General features: G+C 44.6%; 1 protein-coding gene across 2 annotated transcripts in view; it reads right to left on the minus strand.

Moving 5' to 3' along the window:
• Window positions 1–5,716: 5,716 nt before the first annotated feature.
• PNISR (PNN interacting serine and arginine rich protein) overlaps window positions 5,717–25,275 on the minus strand; it is a 28,531-nt gene continuing 8,972 nt past the window's right edge. For both annotated transcript variants that reach the window (XM_088472200.1, XM_088472206.1), the window contains exons 4-12: window positions 24,766–25,001; window positions 24,462–24,642; window positions 23,586–23,770; window positions 22,269–22,439; window positions 21,985–22,084; window positions 21,426–21,479; window positions 18,730–18,897; window positions 6,563–7,592; window positions 5,717–6,394 (exon numbers count right to left, since the gene is read on the minus strand). In XM_088472200.1, coding sequence (XP_088328326.1) covers window positions 6,364–6,394; window positions 6,563–7,592; window positions 18,730–18,897; window positions 21,426–21,479; window positions 21,985–22,084; window positions 22,269–22,439; window positions 23,586–23,770; window positions 24,462–24,642; window positions 24,766–25,001 — 2,156 coding nt within the window. In that variant the 3' untranslated portion in view covers window positions 5,717–6,363. The remainder of the gene's footprint in view (window positions 6,395–6,562; window positions 7,593–18,729; window positions 18,898–21,425; window positions 21,480–21,984; window positions 22,085–22,268; window positions 22,440–23,585; window positions 23,771–24,461; window positions 24,643–24,765; window positions 25,002–25,275) is intronic.

A 25,275-nucleotide genomic window follows, 5' to 3' on the forward strand; every position in this document is an offset into this window, starting at 1 on the left:
TCAGTTAGGTAGAAAGCCAAAGGCTGGAGGAGGATAAAGAAAAAAAAGAGAAGAAAGTCTGGAACACACTAGAATCACATTCTCACACAGGAGACGGAAAACCGGTGACCAGAGTGAAGCCCAAGTGAAGCACAGGTGCGACCTTGTAGAAAAAAAGATAATGAGGGTTCTTACCATTTCGCTACTTTTCTACTTCAGGATCCATAGAAGGTCCACAGGGTGACCTTGAGGATTCCCAAAGCAGTATCCTCAGGGGCGGGGACGCTCCTGTGCAGAAAGGAGAATCCGCTGCTCGAATGAAGCATTCTGAGTGGCAAAGGTATCAAAAGAGTAATACCTCAGAAAGGTCTTTATAGAAGACCACGTGGCCGCCTTACAAAGCTGTACAGCTGAGGCACCACGACGAGCTGCCCACAGACCGAGTAGAATGAGCAGTAACAGAAGGCGGGACTGGAAGGCCCTCATGAATGTAAGCCTCAAAGATAGTCATTTGAAGCCATCTAGCCAAAGTTTGATTATTTGCTGGCCATCCTATCTTGTGGAAACCATAAAGAACAAGGAGTCAGATTTCCAGCGAGAACTGGTACGATCCACATAAATCCTGAGGGCACATACCAAATCCAATGAAGCCTCCCCTGCCGAGAGGTCTGGGGAATTAAAGTCCGGCACAATAATTTCTTCATTAATGTGGAAACAAGAAACCACCTTAGGAAGGAAGCCAGGGCGAGTCCGAAGCACCGGCCTGTCCTGGTGAAAAACTAGAAATGGGGAACGAAGAGAGCCCCCCCAAGTCTGACACTTCTGGTGGAAGCAATAGCCAGAAGAAAAACAGTCTTTGCTGTAAGCCATTGAGATCCACCAATTCCAGGGGTTCAAATGGTCCTAAGGACAGCAGCCAAATCCTACAGGCACCACAGGAGGGACAAAGAGAGGCTGAATGCGAAGGGCACCCTGTATGAAAATGTGGATATCAGGAAGAGGAGCAATCCTTCACTGGAACCACACTGACAGAGCAGAGACTTGCACCTTCAGTGAGGCAAGGCGGAGAACAATATCCAAACTCGCCTGCAGGAAAGCCAAAACTCTGGATAACCGACACACCTGGGGATCATAAGCTTTGGGACGACACCATTGAAAGTAGGTATGCCACACCCTGTGGTAAATTCTGGCAGAGGCTGGTTTATGTGCTGAGCATGGTGTTAACCACAGAGACGGGAAAACCCTTGGACCTTAGGAGGGATGTCTCAAGAGCCATGCCGTCAAAGACATACGAGACGACCCAGATCTGGGTTAGAGGCAAGGACCCTGAGACAACAGGTTTGGACGTTGAGGCAACAGCCACAGAGTGTCGATGGAGAGACTCCGAAGATCTGAGTACCATGGACGTTGGGGCCACCAGCAGGACCATGCCTCCTTCGTTTGAACTTCCGAATTACTCGAGGAAGGAGGGAGATTGGATGAAACAGGTACACAAACTGGAAAAGTCCACTTGACTGACAGAGCATCCACCAAGAGAGCACTGGCGTCGCTTGTCCTAGACTCGTACTGAAGCAGCTTGTGATTTAGTCGAGAGGCCATGAGATCCACATCTGGAAGGCCCCACCTGTCCACTAGGAGCTGAAACACTTCCTGGTGAAGAGACCATTCCCCTGGATGCAAGTCGTGACAGTTGAGGAAGTCCGCTTCCCAATTCAGCACTCCTGGAATAAACACCGCCAATATGGCTGGAAGATGGCCTTCCGCCCATTTCAGAATGCGTGACACCTGTCATTGTCACCTGACTTAAGAGTTCCTCCTTGACGGTTTAATCTGTCGTGGCATTGTTTGACTGTACTTGCACAGGTTTTCCGTGAAGCAACAGCCTGGCTTGCTGCAGAGCCCTGAAGACTACCCGCAGTTCCAATATATTGATTGGAAGCACAGATTCCCCTGCGGTCCACCTTCCCTGAAAGGAGTGTGGACCAGTCACTGTGCCCCAGCCCCGAAGAATGGCATCAGTCAGAAGGACCCAGTCCGAGATCCAAAAGGGATGCTCCATGGTGAGGTGAGCCATCTGTAGCCACCAGGTTAGCGACAGGCATACCTCCAGAGAGGGCACCATAATTTGATGGGGAAATCCGTCCCACTTGGACAGGATCAATAGCTGCAGAGGCCGGAAATGAAACTGGGCATACTCCACCATGTCGAAAGTCGGACGACTGCCAATATAAGCAGAATTGGAGATGCCTGTCTCCAATACACAAAACAGCTATACCAAAGATGGTGCCCGGATGTCTTCGTCATCACCTATACCCCAAGGTTTCCTGTGGACCTTCTATGGACCCTGAAGTAGAAATAGCAATATCTGCACTTAATGGTACTTAGGTCAACTACAGAGACTTAGTGTCTAGTAGGACAAAAGTGCTACATACACTAACCACCATCCAGAGGAGCAGTATGTAGGGGGACCCGTACTCCGCACCGCCAGACGAGATCTGCGTCACAGCCAGAACGACCATCGCAGAACTCATGGAGGGTGGAGCCGGAAGGAAGTTGTCACAGCCGCGCCAGACCGCAGTGGAAAGGAGCGCAGAGCAGCAGGCTGTTAGACACAGCAGGCTGTCTCCCCTGGCTAGCATTTAACCCCCAAGACCCTGGAGTGTACCAGAACTCCATTCCCAAGTGGTTTAGTGTGGACGCAGGACTCAGTGCCTGGCCACACTTGCTGTCATCCCCAGGGTGTCCCCCAGCCATGGAAGACAAAGACTGCGACTCGGCCCGCACCACCGCAGTGCGTGCGACATGCTTACCTACTTCCCTGTAGCGTCCGGCCGCAGTCTAGGAATCCTCCGGGGTCTCTGGTTGCCAAGACCCGAGGACCCCAAGATCCCCGGATCAGTACCAGCATCTAAGCACCAGCGGGGTGATGACGTGGCAGTGCAAACTTCCACTGTTAGTAACAGCCCCATTGCATGTTCAGTGACTCCGGCTGGGCACCCAACGAAACTGAGGAGCCTCCGGCCCGAGGTATAGAGGGAGACCCATTGCATCCTGGGAGAATTTACTGTGTAAGGTGCCCGAATGATTCTGCATCAACTATACCCCAAGGTCACCATGTGGACCTTCTATGGATCCTGAAGTAGAAATTAATTTAATTTTGGAATAATGATGTAACAGCAGAATGTGAGAAAGTGAAGCGCTGTGAATACTTTCGGGACGCACTGTATGTTTGTATCAGAATGCATGATTATTGTACCTTTCGTGTTCTGGGAGTAACTAGAGTTCTACATATCAGAATATCCCTCATGCATTTATCTCAACACCCTTGATTGTTGAAACACCACCTTCGGACAACGGTGCGAGTTTGTACAAAGGATTTAATTGCATCCACAAGGTTAGTGCAACCACATGTTGACTGAAACGACTCACCAAACATCACTACAAGTGCTCAAGGGTGCTGACAAGCCACCTTTTAGATTTCACAGACTGACACTGCACAGAAGAAACATACATCGGCAGCATCAGAGTAAAGCTGGGCACACACTAGGTCAGCCGACCCATCTGACGATTGGCAAGTATATACACACACTAATTAGTCTGCCCAATGTGCCAGCATCCCCCGTACACACCAGCAGATGACCGATATATCTTTCAGATATAACTGCCAGTTGCTGTGCTGCACAGCAGACTGGATATGTCTGAACTACATCATCCACAGACATATCCGCTGTACACACCCGGCGATGAACTATAGATCTATTGCACGGCGATATATCAGAGTGAATCCAGCTTATGGGACAGATTTATCAATCCTTAAAAAGATATAAAACTTACCAATCAGCTTCTAATTGTCATTTTACAGACTGTTTGAAAAAAATGTTTTGATTCTTTCTCCAAGGCTTGATACATCTCCCCCGCCCCTCCTGCCTGGAAAGACTAGTATGTATATACTTTTATAGAAACATGCACCTAGTATTTGCTTTATTCAGCAAATTTTAAATTGTAAATGTCTATTTAAATAGTTACGGATATATTCTGCCATTAAGTTATGTGTTAAGGTGTTTAAGGATCTCAATTTCTGATGGCATCTTTCTAGCCCTGCAGATTCTATGGGCTCAATCCAATTAGGAGCGAAGGGGGCCGGTTACAGTTATAAAGGCGTACAATTGGCCACCCGCGGCCCGATTTCAACACGGACTCACATTTTTGCAAGCAGACCCATTGGAGCTGCGCACACAAATGTGCGAGTCTGACGGTACTATAAGTGCCACAGCCGTACTTACTTGCACCCCGTGGAACTTGCTCCTAATTGGATCGAGCCCAATGTGCTCACCAATAAAATATTACACTATAATCATCTATGCATACAGAGCGCATACTAATGCATTGATCTAAGTGTATAATACCACACAGTAAATGCTATTACTTCTTGTACCAGTATTACTCCATACTGTTACTCTTCAATAAAAGAAGGGACTCTCCTACAACCTCAATGCTTAATGAAATGGTGCCTGTCAAGCTAGATCTTATAACATTAAATGGGGTTCATAATGAAGCAGGGGAGGAGCAAACATTTACTAAGAATCTCACTTAAGCTGGGTACACACTGGCAGGTATATTGGCCAATCAACTGATCGGCCAATATATTGCGTGCCCGTCGGCAAGTATGTCTGAACGACGCCGTTCACAGACTTATCGCGTCGGCTGTCCTGCAGCGCCAATGGCAGATATATCTGTTAATCTTGCTGTGTGTTAGAAAAACCATGATCTGCAGATATATCTTTTAGGTGTGTACCCAGCTTTATACTCCATGTTAATTGTAGAGTTTATCAGGATTATTTTGTCTATTATTCTTAGTATTTTCAGTGTGCATCTGCATTCTTTGTCCCCTTCATTGTACTACAAGAATCAGCATGGTAGCACCTCTTATGTTTAAAATTAGGTTGTGAAGTCCAAGCTCCCTCCTCCTTAACAGTAAATTTAGACAGGACAAAAATAATAAAACAGAAAAAACTATAAAGGTCCAGCCTCCAAAAGGCACTTAAATAGCATGGAATCAGTTGTGCATGTGTATAGCCTAAGATTACTCTTAATAAAATGTTAAGCATCAATGCTCCTGATAGTAAGCATTCTGGTGTCGCACAGAACTATTGAACAATTTTTTGCCTCCAGAGGGGATATTGCAGATGTGAAATCCCCCTATCTTGGTGGGGGACAGGCGTCTATGTATAGAACTGCAAAAGGTCGCTATCTCAAAACCAGAGATTGTTCAGATTCCTAACCTGCAGGTGCTTTAGATACTTTTTCAAGCAGAAGTCCCTGGGAAAGTGTGACAGTGGATTTATTAGGTATAACACGAAATATTAAGACAGTGAAAACCTGTATTAAATAAACTAGGTACATACTATAAGATTCTGTCCAATCTAGCTTATTGGAGCGGAAATCTGGTAATGTATGGGAACAAATGAATCGATCATTTGCTCCCAAATGCCCCCACAAAATGGGCAGAAACGGTCGTTCTGACAAATTGGTTAAATCAAACGAGTTTAACCAATTTGTCAGAACGACCATTTTTGACTGTTTTGGAACAAATGGTCGATCGTCATTTGCTCCCATACATTACCAGATTTCCGCTCCAATCAGCCAGATTGGACAAATCTTATAGTGTGTAGCTAGCTTTAGGGTTCAGATTTCAGATATATGGGTCATTACTATTACGCACCAAGTAGATTTGATATTTAAAATGCAAAGAAAACTTTATTGTACAGCTTGAGGAGATTCAAATTGTAACCTTAAGTTAAACATTAATAGGCCAAGAAAAAAGCTTTGCAACTTTTTTATGAATCATAAGAAATGCAACTATGTGTGAGATTTGCTCAAAAGAATTTGCCTTTTTTCTTCCATAAAACAGAAAATGTAAGGGATATATATACCCTTCAAGCTACTCACCAACAGCTCACAATACATAAAAACAATGGGCAGAAATGTGATAAGTCAATGTCTCTTATAACAAGCCCTATATTGTGCTAAGGAGATGTAAAAAATAAACCTATGGATATAAGGGCAGGGTTCTTTATGTAATAAGCAGTGTTTTATTAACATCACAGGACAGTTAACTGTTATCTTGGAAACATTACAGCTAAAAATAAAATACTCATTACTAATGTCGAAAATATGCAATACAAAGTAGTTTTAGTATTTGTTTTACTTTCAGGAGCAAGAAAATGGGGAAAAAAAATTATATACATATTTAAAAAGTAGAGAATGGGGAAAGGGTGTAGAATACATTTTCCACACCTACGTAGCCGTAATGTGCCTCTAGAATGAGACAAGCCCTTAAAACTCATGGAATTTTTAAAAATTAATATAATGGTCTGTAAGCCATCAGCGTTTGCGGCGAACAGGTGTTGATGATCTGTAAAATAAAAACAAATACAGTATAAGTGATTACAATAGAAAATTATTTTGGAGACTAAAAATTTAAAGTAGCCCTTATTAAATAACCTTCCCCATTAAAAATATGAAATACATGTAGCTATTATACATTAGATACATTAGACAATAGACTGAAAAAGTGTACTACCTTGATCGGGTCTTAGACTTGTGTTTGCGGCTCGCCTTCTTACCAGACCTTTGAGATTTCTCCACAGAACGTGACCGGCTACGTTTCAATTTTTTAGATTTTTTATCCTTGTGAATGACAGGAGATTCTGGACTGCTTCTTCCACTAGATGAGCCTCGTTTCTTACTTTCCTTGGTAGAGCCTTTTTTACCATCTTGCCTAGAATCCTGCCGAGACATCTTTGAAGAGGTTGACTCACTGCGGGAGAACGTCCTTTCGCTTTCTCTCCTACTTTTACCTCTATCCTCTGCTTGAGTATATTTAGATTTCTCTTCTCTCTTTAATTTTTCCTTTTTCCTATCCTTTTCAGAATCTCTCCTCTTCTTATCCATTTCAACACTCTTACTCCTTGCCTTTTCCCTTTCCCTGCTATTACCCCTATATTTGAGTCGGTTTCTGCTAGAGCTTCTACGATGAGAATCACTTTTGCGCCTATCCCTGCTCCTACTGCGAATGCCATGCCTATCTCTGGAGCGATTTGCCCTCCTCTCTCTGCTGTGACTATGTTCTCTTCGCCATTCCCGATCTAAGCTATTTTTGCTAGACCTCCTTCGCTCACTAATTTTTTCCCTGCTTCTGCTCTTCTCCCTATGACTCTTACGTGTGACACTCCTACTCCTGCTGCGTCTGATTTTGCGTAATGGCGATTGGCTACGACTTCGTCTCTTTTTCCTCTTGGGTAAAGAGGGAGATGAACTATGTGTGTATGAGGAGCTAGTGCTGTACACACTGCTACTGCTGCTGCTACTAGAACTACGCTCTTTACTGCTAGTGCTGCTACTGCTACTACTTGAGCTCCTTGACTTACTAGCAACTGTCCTTTCCTTTACTTCTTTTTTCATATCTAACAAAGCTAATGTCTCACTGATCAGTTTTCTTTTCTCATTCTCCATTTCAGCTTCAAGTTTTCTCTTTTCATGTATTTCTAAGTTGTTTTGAAGATCTGTATCAGGCTCATTTGCGTCATTATTTGTTTCCAATTGTTTTTCCTCTGAAATGTACAGACAAAAAAACAAACCTGAGTAAGGTATGATACTTGGAACAACTGTTTGGGGGTAAGAACTGCAGAAGTAGTAATGTTACACACTTCATTACTGTGTAATCTCTTACAGTAACGGTAATTTAATCACTCACTAACAGCAAATGACCGTGAAAAATGAAGAGTTATGTTAACTCTTTCTTTGAGGTCCATAGGGGCCACAGAAATTACCTTGGGTATGTGGTTGGAGTGATCCAGGCACCAAACAGTTAACAAGCTCTCAGCTCCCAGGATGCACTGGGTCCTCCTCCATATATACCCCGCCCATGGCTACAAGCAGTTTGTTACCAAGCCCAAAGAAGGAGAAGGAAAAAGATAACAAAGGACCCTTGTACTCTAGAACCACTCTCTCTAAGAAGAGGGAATCACAGAAATACAAAAAGAGAAGATTACCCATTAACAGGTGCGTTAGGGTGGGTGTCCTGTGGACCTTAAACAAAAAAAGTTAAAGGTATGTTATACCATGACTCTTAATTTTTCTTCGGAGTCCATAGAATTTACCTTAGGGATGTCCCAAAGCAGTTCCCTTTACGGGGATGCTCCTGTGTCTCAGCAGAAATGAGAATCAGACGTCCAAAGGAAGCATCCTGAGAGGCAAATGTGTCAAATGCATAAAATTTGACAAAGGTGTGGACGGAAGACCACGTGGCTGCCTTGCACAATTGTTCAGCCGAGGCACCACGACGAACCGCCCACGATGGTTCCACAGATCGATTAGAATGTGCTGTCACTGTGTTTGGAGCAGAGAGATCAGCCTGTGTGTACGCTTGAGAAATTGTCATATGAAACCATCTGGCCAGAGTCTGTTTGTTGGCTGGCCAGCTACGCTTATGACAGCCATACAACACAAATAGAGAATTTGTCATCCTAATGGAGTTGGTGCGAACCACGTAGATACGTAGGGCATGCACCACATCCAGGGAAGCTTCCCCTACTGAAAGGCCTGAAGCCTGAAAAGCTGGTAGCACAATTTCTTCATTCACATGGAAACTGGATACAACCTTAGGCATGTAACCCGCCCTTGTACAAAGAACAGCTCTATCCTGATGAAAAACCAAAAAAGTAGAGCGCAAAGAATGGGCTGCTAAATCAGAGACCCTTCGGATAGAGGCAATAGCAAGAAGAAATACTGTTTTTGCTGTCAACCACTTAAGGTCTACTGATTTCAGGGGTTCGAATAAGGGAGCCTGTAGAGCCCTAAGAACCAATGTCACATCCCACGGAGCTACCGGAGGGAGAAAAGGAGGCTGAACCCTCTGAACACCCTGAAAATGTCCTAACATCAGGTAATGGGGCGATCCTTTGCTGAAACCAAACAGTGCAGATGCGTGAACCCTCAGGGTGGCCAGATGAGACCCCGATCTATTCCCGCCTGAAGAAAAGAAAGCACTCGAGAGACCCTAATCACTTGGGTACCATACTTTCTATGTTCACACCGCTGAAAATACGAGTGCCAAATTCTGTAATAAATGCGGACAGAGGAAGGTTTCCATGCCCTGAGCATCGTCTGAATCACAGAAGTGGAAAAACCTTTAGCTCTTAGGACGGAAGTCTCAAGAGCCACACCATCAAAGACAGACGAGGAAGGTCCAGATACAGGCAGAGACCCTGTATTAACAGGTCTGGCCTTAGAGGAAGAGGCCACGGAGTGTCTATGGAGAGACGCTGGAGGTCGCTTACCAATGGCATCTGGGCCAAGCAGGGGCTATAAGTATTACTGACGCGCCCTCCTGCTTGAATTTCCTGATGACCCTTGGAAGAAGGGAAAACTGAGAAAAACAGATACGCCAGTTCGAAGTTCCACTTCACTGCCAGAGCGTCCACAAACTCGGCTGCAGGATCCCTGGTTCTGGACCTGTACCTGGGGACCCTGTGGTTGCGACCTGAGGCCATGAGGTCTACTTCTGGAAGACCCCATCTGTCCAATAGGCTCTGACATACCTGTGGATGAAGAGCCGACTCTCCGGCATGTATACACTGGCGACCTAGGAAGTCCGATTACCAATTGAGGACTCCTGGTATGAACACTGCCGAGATCGCTGGAAGATTACATTCTGCCCAGACCAGAATGTTTGACACTTCCGCCATGGCAGCCTGGCTCCGCGAGCCTCCCTGATGGTTGAGGTAGGCTACTGCGGTGGCGTTGTCGGTTGTACCTGGACAGGTCTGCCCTTTAGTACTTCCTGTGCTTGAACCAGCGCTCTGAATAATGCCCGCAGTTCCAGGACGTTTATGGACAGGAGACATTCCCTGGTCGTACATTTTCCCTGAAATGTGTGTCGACCAGTCACTGCGCCCCATCCGCGGAGGCTGTCACCCAATCTGGAATACAGAATGGGCGACCATTGTTGAGACGGAATATCTGTAACCACCATGACAGTTACAGTCGCACATCTGGCGATAGACAGATCATCTGTGACTTAATGAGTGGTACTCCCCGTTCCAGTGCGAGAGGATTAACCGCTGCAATGGTCTGGAGAGGAACTGGGCATATTCCACCATGTCGAAGGTGGACACCATGGATCCCAAAACCTGCATTGCTAAATGAACAGACACTGACCGGCTGTAAAGAAACCTGCGTATCCGCAACTGAAGGGCCGCAATCTTGTCTGGCAGATATATCCTCTGTGCCAGAGAATCTAAGAGCGCCCCTAGATGCACCATCTGTTGTACTGAAAGAAGCGACTACTTCTTCCAATTTATGATCCAGCCGTGTCTGTGTAGACAGGCAATCAGTCTGAGTTGATGCTGCAACACTTGAGATTGCACCAATAACAAGAGATCTTCCAGGTATGGCAGTATCCTGACATTACTGCCATAATTTTGGTGAACACCCGAGGGGCTGTTGATAAACCAAAGGCAGCGCCTGAAATCAGAAATGTTTCTGCAGCACCACAAATCGCAGAAACCGTTGGTGGGACAGTGTAATTGGCACATGTAGATAAGCATCCTAAATGTCCAAAGACACCATAAAATCCCCCGGTTCCATTGCCAACACAATTGACCGAAGGGTTTCCATATGAAACATGGGCACCCGGATAATGTGTTGAGTCCCTTTAGGTTCAAACCCTTTGGGTTTTTTAATCAAAAACAGGTTGGAATAACCACCCTTTCCTAGCGGATTCACTGCAACCTGGATTATTACCCCTGATACCAGCAGAGAGAAAATAGCATGCTGGAGGGACAAGGCTTTCGCAGACTATGCTGCCAGAGTTGTGAAGAAAAAACCTTTGGGGGACTTCTCCAGAAAGTAAGGGCGAACTCCTGGGAGACCACCTCACGTACCCAGGCATCTGTTGTTGTGAGATGCCAGGTGTCCGAAAACTGAAGAAGTCGGTCTCCTACCCTGGGGTCCCCCAGGGGAAGGCCCACCCCATCAGGCTGTCATTTTATGCTTGGACCTGGAAGCCGGACGTCTGTTTGGCCAGGATTTGTTAGATTGAATATTTCTGCGAGAACTGGTTCTAGAGGAAGGCTGACCCTTTGCTTTTCTTTGCTGCCTACGACTGGGAGTAAATGCTGAAGATAGACAGCTGTCTTAGAGGCTGCCACCGTAGCCACAATCTTGTCCAGTTCTGTGCCAAACAGAATGCCTCCCGTAAACGGAAGGGATTTCAGGGCTTTCTTGGACCCTGCATCGGCTTTCCAGTCCCGTAACCAAAGGGCTCTTCAAGCCACAACTGAGACCGCTGATGCTTGAGAGAACAATAAACCAGCATCCAACGCTGCCTCTCCCAAATAGGAGGCTGCCTCCTTAACATAATTTCCCGCTGTTCCCTGGAAGCTTCTGGAAGAGTCTCTTCCAGTGCCTTCATCCATTCCTCAATGGCTTTGGAAACCCAGGCAGTAGCCATGGCTGGGCGAGTAACACCTCCTGATAGAGAAGACTGTCTTGAGACAGGCTTTAAGTCTCCTATCCGTGGAACCCTTGAGAGGATGCAGATTGTGTGGGCAATGTGGCGCTCCTAACCAGATGTGCCACATGTGCATCTGATGGCGGAACTTCCCATTTAGTGCACTCGTCTAACGGAAAGGGGCATAAGGCCGTAACCATTTTTGGAATATGGAATCTCCTATCCGGAGAACTCCATGCTTCCCCCATAAGTTTCGAGAGGTGCTCAGATTTGGGAAATTCAGCCTTCACAACTTTCTGGCATTTGAATACTGGAGTCTTTCTTTGTACTGGCTTCCTCATCTATGTTTAGCACTGCTTTGACCGCCCTAATCAGGGAGGGAACCTCTGCTGCTGGAAAATGGTCCTCCTCTCCCGAGAGAGATTCCTGAGAGGAGCCCTGTATATCCCCAAACTTATCAGAAGATGTACCAGAATTTACAAGGCTGGATGGATTGATAGGATGAGGCTTCTGGTTTTTGGCTGTACCGGTCCAGCTGCTTGCAGCGGTTGCTGAAAAGCTGCTGAGGATGAAGCCATACTCTGACCTGAGTGAGCATACACATCCATCCAGGACGGATGCATAGTGGGCATAAACATGAGAGATATGGTAAGAACTTACCTTTGTTATCTCTCTTTCTACGAAGTCCAAAGGGTCCACGGGGAGACCTTGGGGTATAGATGATGGCAATCATATGGGCACCAGGCAGTTAAATTTTTCTCCTACGATGCACTGGGTCTTCCTCTATACCCCACCCCAAAGGCACCTCAGTTACGTAGCAAGCCAAAGGCCAGAGAAAGATTTAAAAAAAAAAAAAAAAGAGAGAAGTCTGGAACACTCGAGAATCACATTCTCACACAGAAGGAGACGGAAAGTGTAAGCCTCAGACATTGCCATGCGAATCCACCTAGCCAAAGTTTGCTTATTGGCTGGCCATCCCTTCTTGTGGAATCCATAAAGTACAAACAAGGAGTCTGACTTCCGAAGGGAACTGGTACGGTCCACATAAATGCTGAGGGCATGTACCACATCCAATGAGGCCTCACCTGCCGAGAGGTCTGGAGAATTAAAGGCCGGTACAATAATTTCCTCATTAATGTGGAAACTAGAAACCACCTTAGGAAGGAACCCAGGGTGAGTCCAAAGCACCGCCCTGTCCTGGTGAAAAACTAGAAGTAGGGAACGACAAGAGAACCCCCAAGTCTGACACTCTTCTGGTGGAAGCAATAGCCAGAAGAAAAACAAACAGTCTTTGTGGATCTCAAATGGTTTACAGCAGAGACCAGGGGTTCAAATGGAGGGCCCTAAGGACAACAGCAAACCCCAAAGCGCCACAGGAGGGACAAAGGGAGGCTGAATGCGAAGAAGGACACCCTGTAGCAAAGTGCAGATATCAGGAAGAGGATCAATCCTTCGCTGGAACCACACTGACAGATCAGAGACATGTACCTTCAGTAAGGCAAGGTGGAGACCAAGATCCAAACTCGCCTGCAGGAAAACCAAAACTCTGGATATCCGAAACACCTGGGGATCGTAACCTTTGAGACAACACCATTTAAAGTAGGTATGCCACACCCTGTGGCAAATCCTGACAGAGGCTGGTTTACGTGCTCTGAGCATGGGTGTTAACCACAGAGCCGGAAAAACCCTTGGACCTTAGGAGGGATGTTTCAAGAGCCACGCTGTCAAAGACAGAAGAACCAGGTCTGGGTAAAAGCAAGGACCTTGAGGCAACAGGACCGGACGTTGAGGCAACAGCAATGTCAATGGAGAGACTCTGAAGATCTGAGTACCAGTGACGTCTGGGCCACGTTGGAGCCACCAGCAGGACAGTGCCTCCTTGTTTGAACTTCAGAATTACTCGAGGAAGTAGGAAGACTGGAGGAAACAGGTACGCAAACTGGAAGGTCCACTTGACTGACAGAGTGGCTACCAGGAAAGCCTTGACGTCTCTTGTTCTGTACCCGTAGACTGGCAGTTTGAGATTGTGTTGGGAGGCCAAGGTGGTCCATGTCCGGAAGGCCCCACTTGTCCACTAGGAGCTGCAATACCTCTTGGTGAAGAGACCATTCCCCGGGATGCACGTCGCGACGGCTGAGGAAGTCCGCTTCCCAATTGAGAACTCCCAGCATGAACACTGCAGATATGGCTGGCAGATGGTCTTCCACCCATGTCAGAATGCGTGACACCTCTGTCATAGCCGCCTGACTTCAGAGTTCCTCCTTGATGGTTGATGTAAGCCACAGTCGTGGCATTGTCTGACTGAACTTGCATGGGCCTTCCATGAAGTAAGAGTCTGGCTTGTTGCAGGGCCCTGAAGACCGCCCGAAGTTCCAATACGTTGATTGGCAGGACAGACTCCTCTGCGGTCCACCGTCCCTGAAAAGCGTGGACCTGTCACTACGCAACCCCAGAGACTGGCGTCAGTTGTCAGGAGGACCCAGTTCGGAATCCAAAAGGGGCGCCCCTTGGCGAGGCGACCAGTTTGCAGCCACCAAGTAAGAGACAGACGCACCTCCGAAGATAGCACCATTGTTTGTGCCTTTATCCAATGGGGTAATCCGTCCCACCTGGAGAGGATCAATTTCTGCAGAGGCCGGGAATGAAGCTGGGCATATTCCCCTAAGTCGAAAGTAGATACGATAGAGCCTAGTAACTGCATTGCTGAGTGGATGGACACTCGGCGACTGTGGAGGCATTTGCGTACTCACGTCTGCAAAGTGCAGATTTTTCTGCAGTCAGAAAAATCCACTGCTGTTCTGAATTCAACAGAGCTCCCAGATGGAGCATCCTTTGAGATGGAGTCAGAGAGGACTTCTTCCAATTGATCCGAAATATAACCCAGGCACTGTAGTTTTGAAGCTCCCAATCCCAAACGGTTGAATGAGGTAGTCACCCTCACAAAATATCAAAATATGTGAAAAAGGCAACCATGGGGTTGGGAGTACAAATAGTCACACTCAAACCAATATATCAAAAGGGTAAATATTTATTATACAATATTCCAACAAATGGCAATTAATATCCAATCTTAAAGTTTTAAGTCTTAAAATAATAGCACTATTGGATCCATCCCTGAATGTAAATCCCTGAATAACTGAATAGGAACAATGTCCATATAAACTAGTAAAAACAGTCTCCAACAGAGTCAGTAGGTACTGAGTGAATATGTATCTTTATGCAGGACAGAATTTCCAAATAGATTTTACCTGCAGACTTTCATGAAGTCCTGGGATACAGATGAACTGGGGTGTGTGGAAAAACTCCTTCTTGGTGATGGTGAACACTGTCCGTGATGGGAGCGTGTCAGGGGGAATAGAGAAGCCGCTGAGTGGGATCGTGAAGCTGCACGTGAAGTGATACAGAAGCTCCAAGATAAACTCCAGCTTGATGGTGACACACAGTGTAGCCACTGGGGAAGAGTGGGAGCGCGTGCAGGATGCGGTAAATTTCCGCTGGGGGTAAGTGAAACTCCGGCTGGCATGGTGGTATGCCGGGCTGTATCCACAGGTGACAGGCAGGAGAGCAGATGTATAGCCGCTCTGAAATCCGTGCAGCAAGAAGCGTGCCAGGAGGATCACGTAGTTCCAACAGTGAGTTCTGTAGTTCAGATAAATAATTGTTGCAGGGATAAACAGATCAGGTGAGGCACCTACACGTTTCAACGTCCTTCTGGCGTCTTTTTCAAGGTGAGTACCTACTGACTCTGTTGGAGACTGTTCCTATTCAGTTATTCAGGGATTTACATTCAGGGATGGATCCAATAGTGATATTATTTTAATCTTTTATTGAGTATTGCATTGACCATGTTTATATACACTTATCTTTTAAGATTGGCTATTAATTGACATGTGTTGGAATATTGTATAATAAATATTTACCCTTTTTATATATTGATTTGAGTGTGACTATTTGTTCTTCCAATTGATCAACTACCCATGCGCCTGAAGCACAGATATTGTCAGCAGCATATGGTGTGAAGCTCCTCTAAAGACCCTGCCAACAGTAAAAGGTCGTCCAGGTAGGGTAACAGGCGGACCCCCTGCAGCCGCAGATGGGCTGCCATTAATACCATAATTTTGGTAAACACTCGTGGTGCAGTAGAGGCGCCAAACGGTAGAGCCCGAAACTGGTAATGTTGTAGCAGTACAGCAAACCTGAGAAAAAACTGGTGAGCCGAAGCAATCGAAATATGGGAGGTATGCATCCTGAATATCCAGAGACACCATGAAATACCCAGGTTCCATAGCCAGTATAACTGAGCGTAGGTTTTCCATCGTGAACCGAGGTACCCTGAGGAATTTGTTCAGGGGACTTGAGATTGAGGATAGGCAGTTTGGTTTCTGAACCAGAAAGATTGGAATAATAACCTGTTCCCCACTGGGGAAACGGAACGGTACAATGACCCCTGCTTGAAGCCATGATTGTACTGCCTTCTCTACTTGCAAGGCCTTGTCCTTCTGAAGGCCTGTGCAGAAAAACTGATGGGGAGGTCTTCTGTGGAAGGAGAGGGCGTACCCGTGAGAGACCACTTCTCTTACCCAGGCATCTGTGGTGGTCTGACACCAATACTGGGCGAAGTGAAGTCAGCCTCCCACCCTGGGATCCCCCAAGGGGAGGCCCATCCTGTCAGGTCGAGGTCTTGTCAGTCTTGCAGCCAGAAGTCTTACACCCCAAGCTTGCTTCTTGGGCCTGGCAGTCTTCTTGGGGACTGACGGCCTAGGAAAGGACTGACCTTTAGGCTTACATTGGGGCCGATAGAGCCGAAAGGACGAGGTCTGGGACCCAGAGGAAGCAGGAGCAGAGGGCAGACACAAAGACTTAGCTGCTACCAACGTATCCACAATCTTATCCAAGTCGGGACCAAACAAGACTTGTCCATTATAAGGCAAACACTCTAAACCTTTCTTAAGAGTCCACATCTGCTCTCCAAAAGAGTAGCCACAGGGTGCGGTGAGCTGAAATCGCCGCACCCGAAATCCTGGAGGTCAAGAGGCTGACATCCAAAGCAGCCTTGTTAATATATGTAGCTGAATCATGAAGATTGCCCACCAGATTCACTTGCTCACTGGTAGCATCCGAAGAAAAGGACCCTTCAAGAGAGTCCACCCAGAACTCCATAGCTCTGGCTACCCAGCAGATAGCCATGGCCAGCCTGGAAGCTGCCGGAGAGAGAATACATGGACTAATCTCCACCTTCCTATCCGTAGTATCCTTTAAGCAAGGCATGGATGGCATAGGTAGAGTCGCACTTTTAACTAAGTGCGTCGCATGAGAATCCACCACCGGGGAAGTTTCCCATTTGGTAAAATAGTCCTCAGCAAAGGGATACGCATGAGCCAGGCGTCTTTGAGGCTGGTAACGCTTTCCAGGTGATTTCCATGCCACTTTCAGGTGGTCAATTAGCTGATCAGATAAAGGTTACTGCTGCCATATTTATGTCCTTGAAAAAGGCAAGTCTGGACTTGGGAGCTGGAGGTTCGTCCTCCTCTATGACCAAGGTCAAACGGACAGCCCGTATCAGACCCGTGATATAAATTTTAGACTTGGGCTCCACATCTCGTGTAAAGGGCTCGGAGTCAGCCATATCTAAAACCTCCCCTCATCAGACGTCGTCATGTCATCGGCAGCAAATTGTGCATACCGAGATGACGGCAATGGTCTCATAGCCGGTCTAATAGATGCATCCCCCTCCAGCATATCCCTCAGGTTTTGCACCCTAGTAGAGAGAGTATCCTCCCATGGAGGTTCAGAAACAACCTGTATGGGTGCAGCCTGTTGAAGCAGGCTCTGTGAGGGCACAAATGCCTGCTGTGAGAACCGCAGCGGGTACTGCCAAACGTCCCGCAATGGCCGTCAATGCCTGAGCAAAGCAAGCCCAAGGGGGCCACAATGGAGGAGTGGTATGTAGGGGTACCCGGGCTCCGCACTGCCTGCAAGTTCAGCGACTTAGACTTGGAGAAAATGGCCGCCAGAGACCTCAGAGGGGGCGTTCCGGAGGAATAGAGCTGCCTCAGCCCAGCCAGAACGCAGTGGAAAGGCGCGCTGAGGAGAGGGGAGAAGCTGGCTGTTGAACAGGGAAGGCTGCCTCCCCTGGCTGTCAATTAACCCCCAAGCGCTTCAGCCTGTGTCCCTGGTGGTCTGAGTGGCAGCACAGGGAACTGAATTACTGGCTCCACATTCAGTCATCCCTGGACCAGCATCGGGGCCAGGGGAGGGGCCGCTGGAGAGCGCGTACCTCCCCTCTGCTGTATGGATCCACCCAGCACACTGACATGGCCGCCACCATTTACTTATCCCCAGGCTGTCAGGACCCTCATGTCCTGGTGGTCTAGTGTGGGAGGCAGTTTACGTGTCTCCTCACTACAGCACCCTCCGGCGAATCTCCACCGCCGAAGGCACGGACTGCCACGTGGTTCCCCGCGTCCCCGATGTTTAGCCGGTCAGCCTCGTGCCGCTTACTCATGAGAAAAAAAAAAACTTCTTTGCCGCAGTCCCATTGTCAGCAAGTTGCACTCCTTTGCACCAAACAAAAAAACTGTCTTTAGCCAGGAGCAGGGTATATATGGAGGAGGACCCAGTGCATCCTGGGAGCTGAGAGCTTGTTAACTGCTTGGTGCCTGGATCACTTCAACCACATACCCAAGGTAATTTCTGTGGACCCTATGGTCCCCGAAGAAGCAATAAACGTAGCTTAATATGGGTGCAGTAATCACATTCCAGAGCCATCTTCTCTATGAAGAAAGACACGATAACTAGAAATATACTTATATCTACAATACATGACATCCAAAGATGTATACTGCATTTACTATACAGCATATTGTAATTATGTTATTAGCAACTTTTACAGTATTACATAATGTAACAGTCAATTGCAGAAGACATTCTGGTAGTTTAAATTTTTTTTAAATAAATAAACTTTAAAAAAGGTGTGATCTAAAAATCAGTTTTGCTTAGTTTTTTCTGAAAACTGCAGGGCAGAATGTCACGTTCAGCCTGTATCTTGGATAGCATGTTTTTGCTAACTGCAAAATGCTGTGCCTTCGTCGCATTCAAAACTCTAATCTTAAATTACTGTTTTAATTCATTAGATAGGATCCTTTACAGTAAAAAAAAAAAGTCTAAGCCACCTCTCAAATCTTAGTGTATCTTACGAACACTGAGTTTAAGATCACAAGAATCCATTGTTCTACCTTCTAATTGTCTTTCAATTAACTGCTGCTCTTTCTCCTTTCGCTTAAAGGCTTCCAGCTTTTGTCGGATTCTGTGCCGAAGTTCCTCTTCATCAGTATCAGAAGATTCAGAGCCTCTGTCGCTCCTCTCATCCTCACTTTCTGCTGATCCATAACCACCCAGTCCACCTGCATACATAGAGCCCAGGTCATCATGCAGCAACAGGAAACCAGCAACAACTTCTCTCACTCTCCATTTATAAGCCACTCAACATTGTAAAAAAATTCCAGTCGAGATCTACATTTCCCCAAACCTAATAGTACATGTAAATAAAGGGTTTATGTATTATTTAAGTCTGAAATAATCCTAAATCCCTAGAAACAAATAAAAATAAACTAGGATATATATGCTTTTGTACTTTTAGATCGTTTTCATTCAAGCGCATCAATGTAGAACATGTTTTACTGATTGGTGAATTGGGGACTGCTGACACAGGAATCAGTACATTTACTACAGTACATGAGGGGATACTTCAGACATGCAGTGTTCTCCCCAGGCTGTTTTCTGCGGGCGCACAGCCCGGCAGAAACAGCCTACCGCCCAGTACTTCCCCCCGCCCGAATGCACTGCATTCCCGGTCACCCTCAATGTGTCCTTGTTGCCACGGATGCAGCGCCGAGCTGTATCGACGTCACGTTTTTCACATTGGAGGCTCCGTGTCTGCTGGCAATAAGGACATGTTAGTGAAGGTCCCAGGTGACGGGACATGGCGCATTGGGACGTGGGGGGTTTGGAAGGTGCAGTGCATTGTGGCAGGGGAGGTGTCGGGCAGGGGACAAGGCATTGGGTCAGGGGAGAGTGCCGAGCAGTGGATGTGGCATTGGGGCGGGGAGTAGTTGTCCATCACAGTGCAGGGGCGGTGTCAGGCTGGAGGGCAAAGGATCCCTCCTCCTGTATAATAGTTCAGGCTGTAACAGTCACCTGAACTGATTAAAGAGAGCCTGCAAGTGGGGACAGTATCTGGGCCTCTAAGAAGAGAATATATAAATTGTTATTTCAAGTTTAAATCATTATAAGGCCAGGATTTAAAACAGTATATTATTGCGAAGTCCCCCACCGGGCTGGAAAAAAAAAAATAAAATATATATATATATATTTTAAGAGAGAGGCAAAAGGACCCTCCTAGTGCATTAAATTTGGACTTTCCTAGTGTCATAAATTCTAGAGACTCCACACGTACCATATTATAAAGCCCAGGGAATACCTTTGGGCTAAAAGCACTTGTAATACTGTTTAATCCTGGAATCAAATCCCAGCTCCACCAGTCGCGTCGAGGCTGTAAGTTACTCCGACTCTGCGACCTGTATGATTTGCTGGTGTTCCCTCTGGCTCAGATGAGCTTTTTTAGCACTAAACATTCTTTCATGTACGCTCAACTTAGTGTTCTTGTTAAATAAATCACTTTAAGTATACTGCACTATATATATATATATATATATATATATATATATATATATATATATATATATATATATATATATATATATATATAGTTAGTTTTATTTTGTATATCTGCACTTCTTGTGAAAGTCTGGTGGAGCTGGGATTTGATTCCAGGATTAATCACTATTACAAGCGCTTTCAGCCCAAAGGTATTACCTGGGCTTTATATATGGTACGTGTGGAGTCTATAGAATTTATATGACACTAGGAAAGTCTCTATATTTAATGCACTAGGAGGCACCCTTTGCCTTTATTTTATCACAGAAACTTCACTGATTGGGATATAGGAATTGGCCTGTGGCAGCCACTGGAAGTTCCGGGGAGTGCGCATAGAGAGATGACTTCCAAAAAGGACACTTATTTTTCCATTTGGATAACTAAAGTTAAGCGCCTTTATCACTATTCGAGATATATATATATATATATGTCAAAATAGCCCAGCTGTGACTAGTTCCATTGTCATAACACCAAATTTTCATAATGTAATATGAAGGTCTTATGTTTCAGAAAAGTATGTGCAGAGATAAAACATGTATTGCAATTCAATAAGGAACCCCACTACATCCTCGATTGGTAAGCTGATGTGAATATCTGGTTTGCTGCACTGAAGTAAATACTTATACTTATCTATAAATTACAGCAAGATCAACCAAATGTGTTTTATAAAAAGGAGCAACCTACATTCTTGTCTTTAGTTTTCCTGAAGTTCACAATTTTATCCTATATTAGGTCCTTCATGTTACCCACACAGAAAATGCAATTGGCATATCACATACTCCACATGATTTTACAATTAAACAGAATGCAACATTTAGGTTTGTTCTGTACCTCATAGCAATAAACACGCCTTGAATTTTCACTAAGTTCACTTTGCAAAAATATTTTTGTAATCTATTAAAATAATGCATCCTTAAACTAAATGTCCAGTAAAGTGAGCTATTAAATATGCACTTTTATACCGACAAAACATATCCGGTACATTGTCCAATACAAAATGACGAGTCTGCAAACATTAAAAGGGACTTCATCTAAACAAATTGGTTCTTGTGAATTGTTACTACTCAAATAAAAAGGGGTAACCATTACAAACATTCTGCAGCCTTCCAGATCATGGCAGATACAGAACATGCTTTAATTTAATCCATGCACACTAGATAAAACTAGCTTATCCCACAGAAATCCCACCCCTCCAGTAATTGCGGAATGTACTTACCGAGTCCAGTGAGGGAAGCCAGTGCACTGGACTGTGCCAGCTGCCTTGCAGGAGCTTTGTATCACATCAACAACAGGAACAACATGTTAACACACATAGCCACGACTTCAAAGTCATGAGCTTCTATGCAAAATTTATTACTAGTGCTGCTATTTGGGGAGAGAAGAAAGATTAAAATACAATATCCATAGGAGAACATGCAGATTTGGCAACACTCCTAAAATTGGCAAATGAACACAAAAAAACGGAAATCAATTTGATGTGCCAACAATGAAAGGGGGATTAAAGTGGTACAGCAGTCTTATTATAGATATGGAAGAAGCAGTTTGTTAGATAGTGACAGCGTTTCATGTTCTCAAACTGCAACTTGATACAATTTGCACATCATGAAGTAATAAACTGCATTAAAATATTAAGCAGTGGCAACAGAAGTAGTTTACAGTTTTTATAAATATGTAGGGGTTACTTATATTGTAGTACAGTTTATTGGGAGTTTCTCAAATCCACGTAATACGAGATATCAAAAAGAAGCCATGCATTCAAAAGAAAACAAATCTACCTTTAGTTGCTTTGCGGTGGGTGTCTCTAGCCACGTTATAAATTTCTTCATTTGTGACATCTAAAAGAATCTCTGTCAGCACCATCTTTGTCATTAGCATCTAGGTAACAATGAACAGGGGGTTAGTGGTTATATTACATAAAATAGGAAAAAAAAAAAAAAAAAAATCTAGTAAAAGGCTCACCCTCACAACACAACTATAGAACAAATGACCATACAAATGGAATCCAAATTAAATATGTTCTGGTTTTGCTGACCTACAGGTTATTGAACAAAACACCTACCATTTGATAAGCCCTCTCTTCTTCAGTTATTTCTGACTCACTGTTCTCTTCTTGCGGAGCTGGAGATGGGCTGCGGCTGACTTTTGAACTAACTTTGTCCTCTTCATTCTCATCATCCTCCTCCACCTGTTCCTCCTCCTCCTCCTCTTCCTCCTCATCATCATCACTGTCCTGGAGAACATAAACGTGGACGTCATACAGGAGTTTGACATGCACAAAATCACATCAGTATTTGCCAACTTACAGAAATACCTACCAATGGAAACCAGCTAGCATATCAGATCACATTACTTTGTTATAATGGACGTTACATTGCTGCAGACATTTTATACACAAATATTCCCCAGATAAGCGAAAGCACGTGTAAGTGAAACCTATACCCAGTGAGACTTCATTCTAAAAGCATCATCACTATCTAGCATACCGCACCAAAAATGGTTACTAGACATTTAGGGGTCAATCCAATTACTTGCGAATTAAGAGTTTCCATTATCTGTTGGAATTCACATAGCGAGTTCATTTTGCAATCCAATTATCAACTCGCACTGAACCAGTCAGATGGAATTCACATTTTCCATTCGCACCTCCCTAAGGCTGAGAGATGGAGAGGATAATGTTTATGTTAAGATGTCAGAACACTGTGCTGAACCCCTTGCACCCCCCCCTAATGACTAATTAGGCAATTGAAGTTTCAAATTAGCTTATTTTAATAATTAATTGTAATTTCTGGGGGTAAAAAAAAAATTGTCCTCAAGTTACCCCAAAATCAACTGTTAGTTTAGGCACAAATTTAATTACAATTTCTTTTTTTTTTTTATTGAAAAATTGCTGCTTTTTTTAAAAATATATATTTTTTACAATATTTCAAAGTTCCCTCAAAGTACCCCAAAATCACTTTTCCCTCCTTTTTTTTTCCATTTTTCATTTATTTAGTTTGAGATTAAATGAAAAAAGTTTGCTTTTTATAATTTTTTTTAAATAACGCAAAAATCAGTCATTTGACACCATTTAAAAACCCTCAGTACTTTTTTAATGCCCACAAACAGCCTTCTATACAGTCCTGTTAACGAAATGATAAATTTTGGGGGATTCAGGACGGTCTCCACACGTTTTCATGCACTTCTCTCACATCACATTTGGCAGTCAATTTGCAAACCTCCCCTGCAAGTACCGCGAATAGGCATTTTTAATTGGAGAATTCTCAGGTGCATGCATTCGTGCGACTCATGAAAAACTCACTACTCGCAATTCGCACCTTGATCCCTTAATGTCTGGTTTCCAAACTATGCTACACATCACAATTTTTGTTCCACTTACAAATTTGCTTTTCTGAGGCAAATGCGGACCATCCCCTTCTGTAGCATTTTGGTTCCTTATTTCTTTTTTCATCAGTGAGCGTTGCTGCTCCATTCTCTCACGTTCCAACTTCTTCTGCTTTTCTCTTTCCATTTTCTCTAAACCTTCACGGATCCAAGCCGGTAAAGTCCTACGCTTAACAGCGTCTAAAGTGAAAATAAATATTTCATAAAAATACATCAACTGTCGTAGGCTATACAAAAATATAGTTTTCATAGCAGCCACTGTTTTTTTTAAGTTTCCCTAAATACCCCGAATTTGGTTCAGACGTCTGTTAAACCCAATTTGGAAAATTTGGTTTCCACAAAATCACTAGGATTCAGTCAAATGATTCATAATCCTTACATAATTGCTATTGAAGTGAATAGTATTAACGGTAGAGTTTATTTTCCAAAAAATACTAGAGCAGCCAGATAAAAAAATTATGTAGGTCCTGCTTAATTTTAATATATATGCAAGCCAAGGATTGCACGGCAGCCTTATCTTTTAATTCAACGCGGCCAAATTGGACAAGATCCAGCTGTCCTGTAATCATGTGAAGCGATTGCATTGCTCCTTACTTCACTACTGTCTGTTAGCGTGTTTAGAACACAGCCACGCACAGCTCGATAAGGGCTACTGGTGCTTATGTTCAGGATATTTGGCCATGCTCTACAATGATATGGTCAAACTCAAGATGATTACCAGGTGCCGTTTGTTTGCTCAGCGCACACTCAGCGATTGGCCAAATGCCCCTGGTACGTTGCCAACTTTGAGATCTGATTTGTGTTAGGCAGCATCTTTTTTTCTTGTTAAGTATTCTGTATTTAGCCAAATCTTACAAAGGATCATACATACCAATCTGCAGAGGCTCTTGTTTTGGTGGTATTGGTATAGGTGAACGTTGTCGTTCTCTAAAGGACTGTCTCTCTCTTCTATTAGGAGGTGGAGCTGGTGGACCTGGAGGTCCAGGTGGGCCTTGCTGCCAGTACGGTGGGTGAAAGCCACCTTGAGGGGGACCATATCCACTTGAGCCATGCTGAAATAAACCAAAGTTAGATACATGGAAAGCAAGGTGCATCTATAGACTGCACAATTGTCTTGCAATAAGTAGCTACTGAAAGGAAATATAAATGCACAGATTTAGACAAGTAGTTATCACCTGGTAATCATATTGGTTCACTGGAGCCATGGGGAAATTGTCAGGTGGTCCCCCAAAGCTATTATTATTTTGGTTAAACATGCGTCTGTTGTCATTTGTAAAGTCTCCACTATCCTGGCTGTTGCCGTCATCTGATGGAAGAACAATATCCATTGGCCCAGGAGCTGGAGGCATCCACGGCTGCTCAGGTGGAGGTGGATGGTGTGGAGGTGGCTGGTGATGCATTGCTCCCCATTCTGTAAATATTACATGGAGGGAACAAATAAATAAACAAACCTCTTCAGCAAGCACAACACATCAAATTGTGGATGCACCTTTAAACAGAACTATTATAAATAAAAATGAACTGAAATAACAGTATTACACTAAAGATGGCTTAGTAGGTTCATATTTATTTACAGATTCAATGATCTGTGTGATGCAGTTTGCAATGTAACTATCATATGAAATTTCAAATCAACTTAAAAGGCCAATGTAAAAATATCCTAATTAAAAATAAATACATTTTGA

The sequence above is a fragment of the Taudactylus pleione genome, unplaced genomic scaffold (genome assembly GCF_031769625.1).
Source record: "Taudactylus pleione unplaced genomic scaffold, aTauple2 ptg000015l, whole genome shotgun sequence".
NCBI lineage: Eukaryota > Metazoa > Chordata > Amphibia > Anura > Myobatrachidae > Taudactylus > Taudactylus pleione.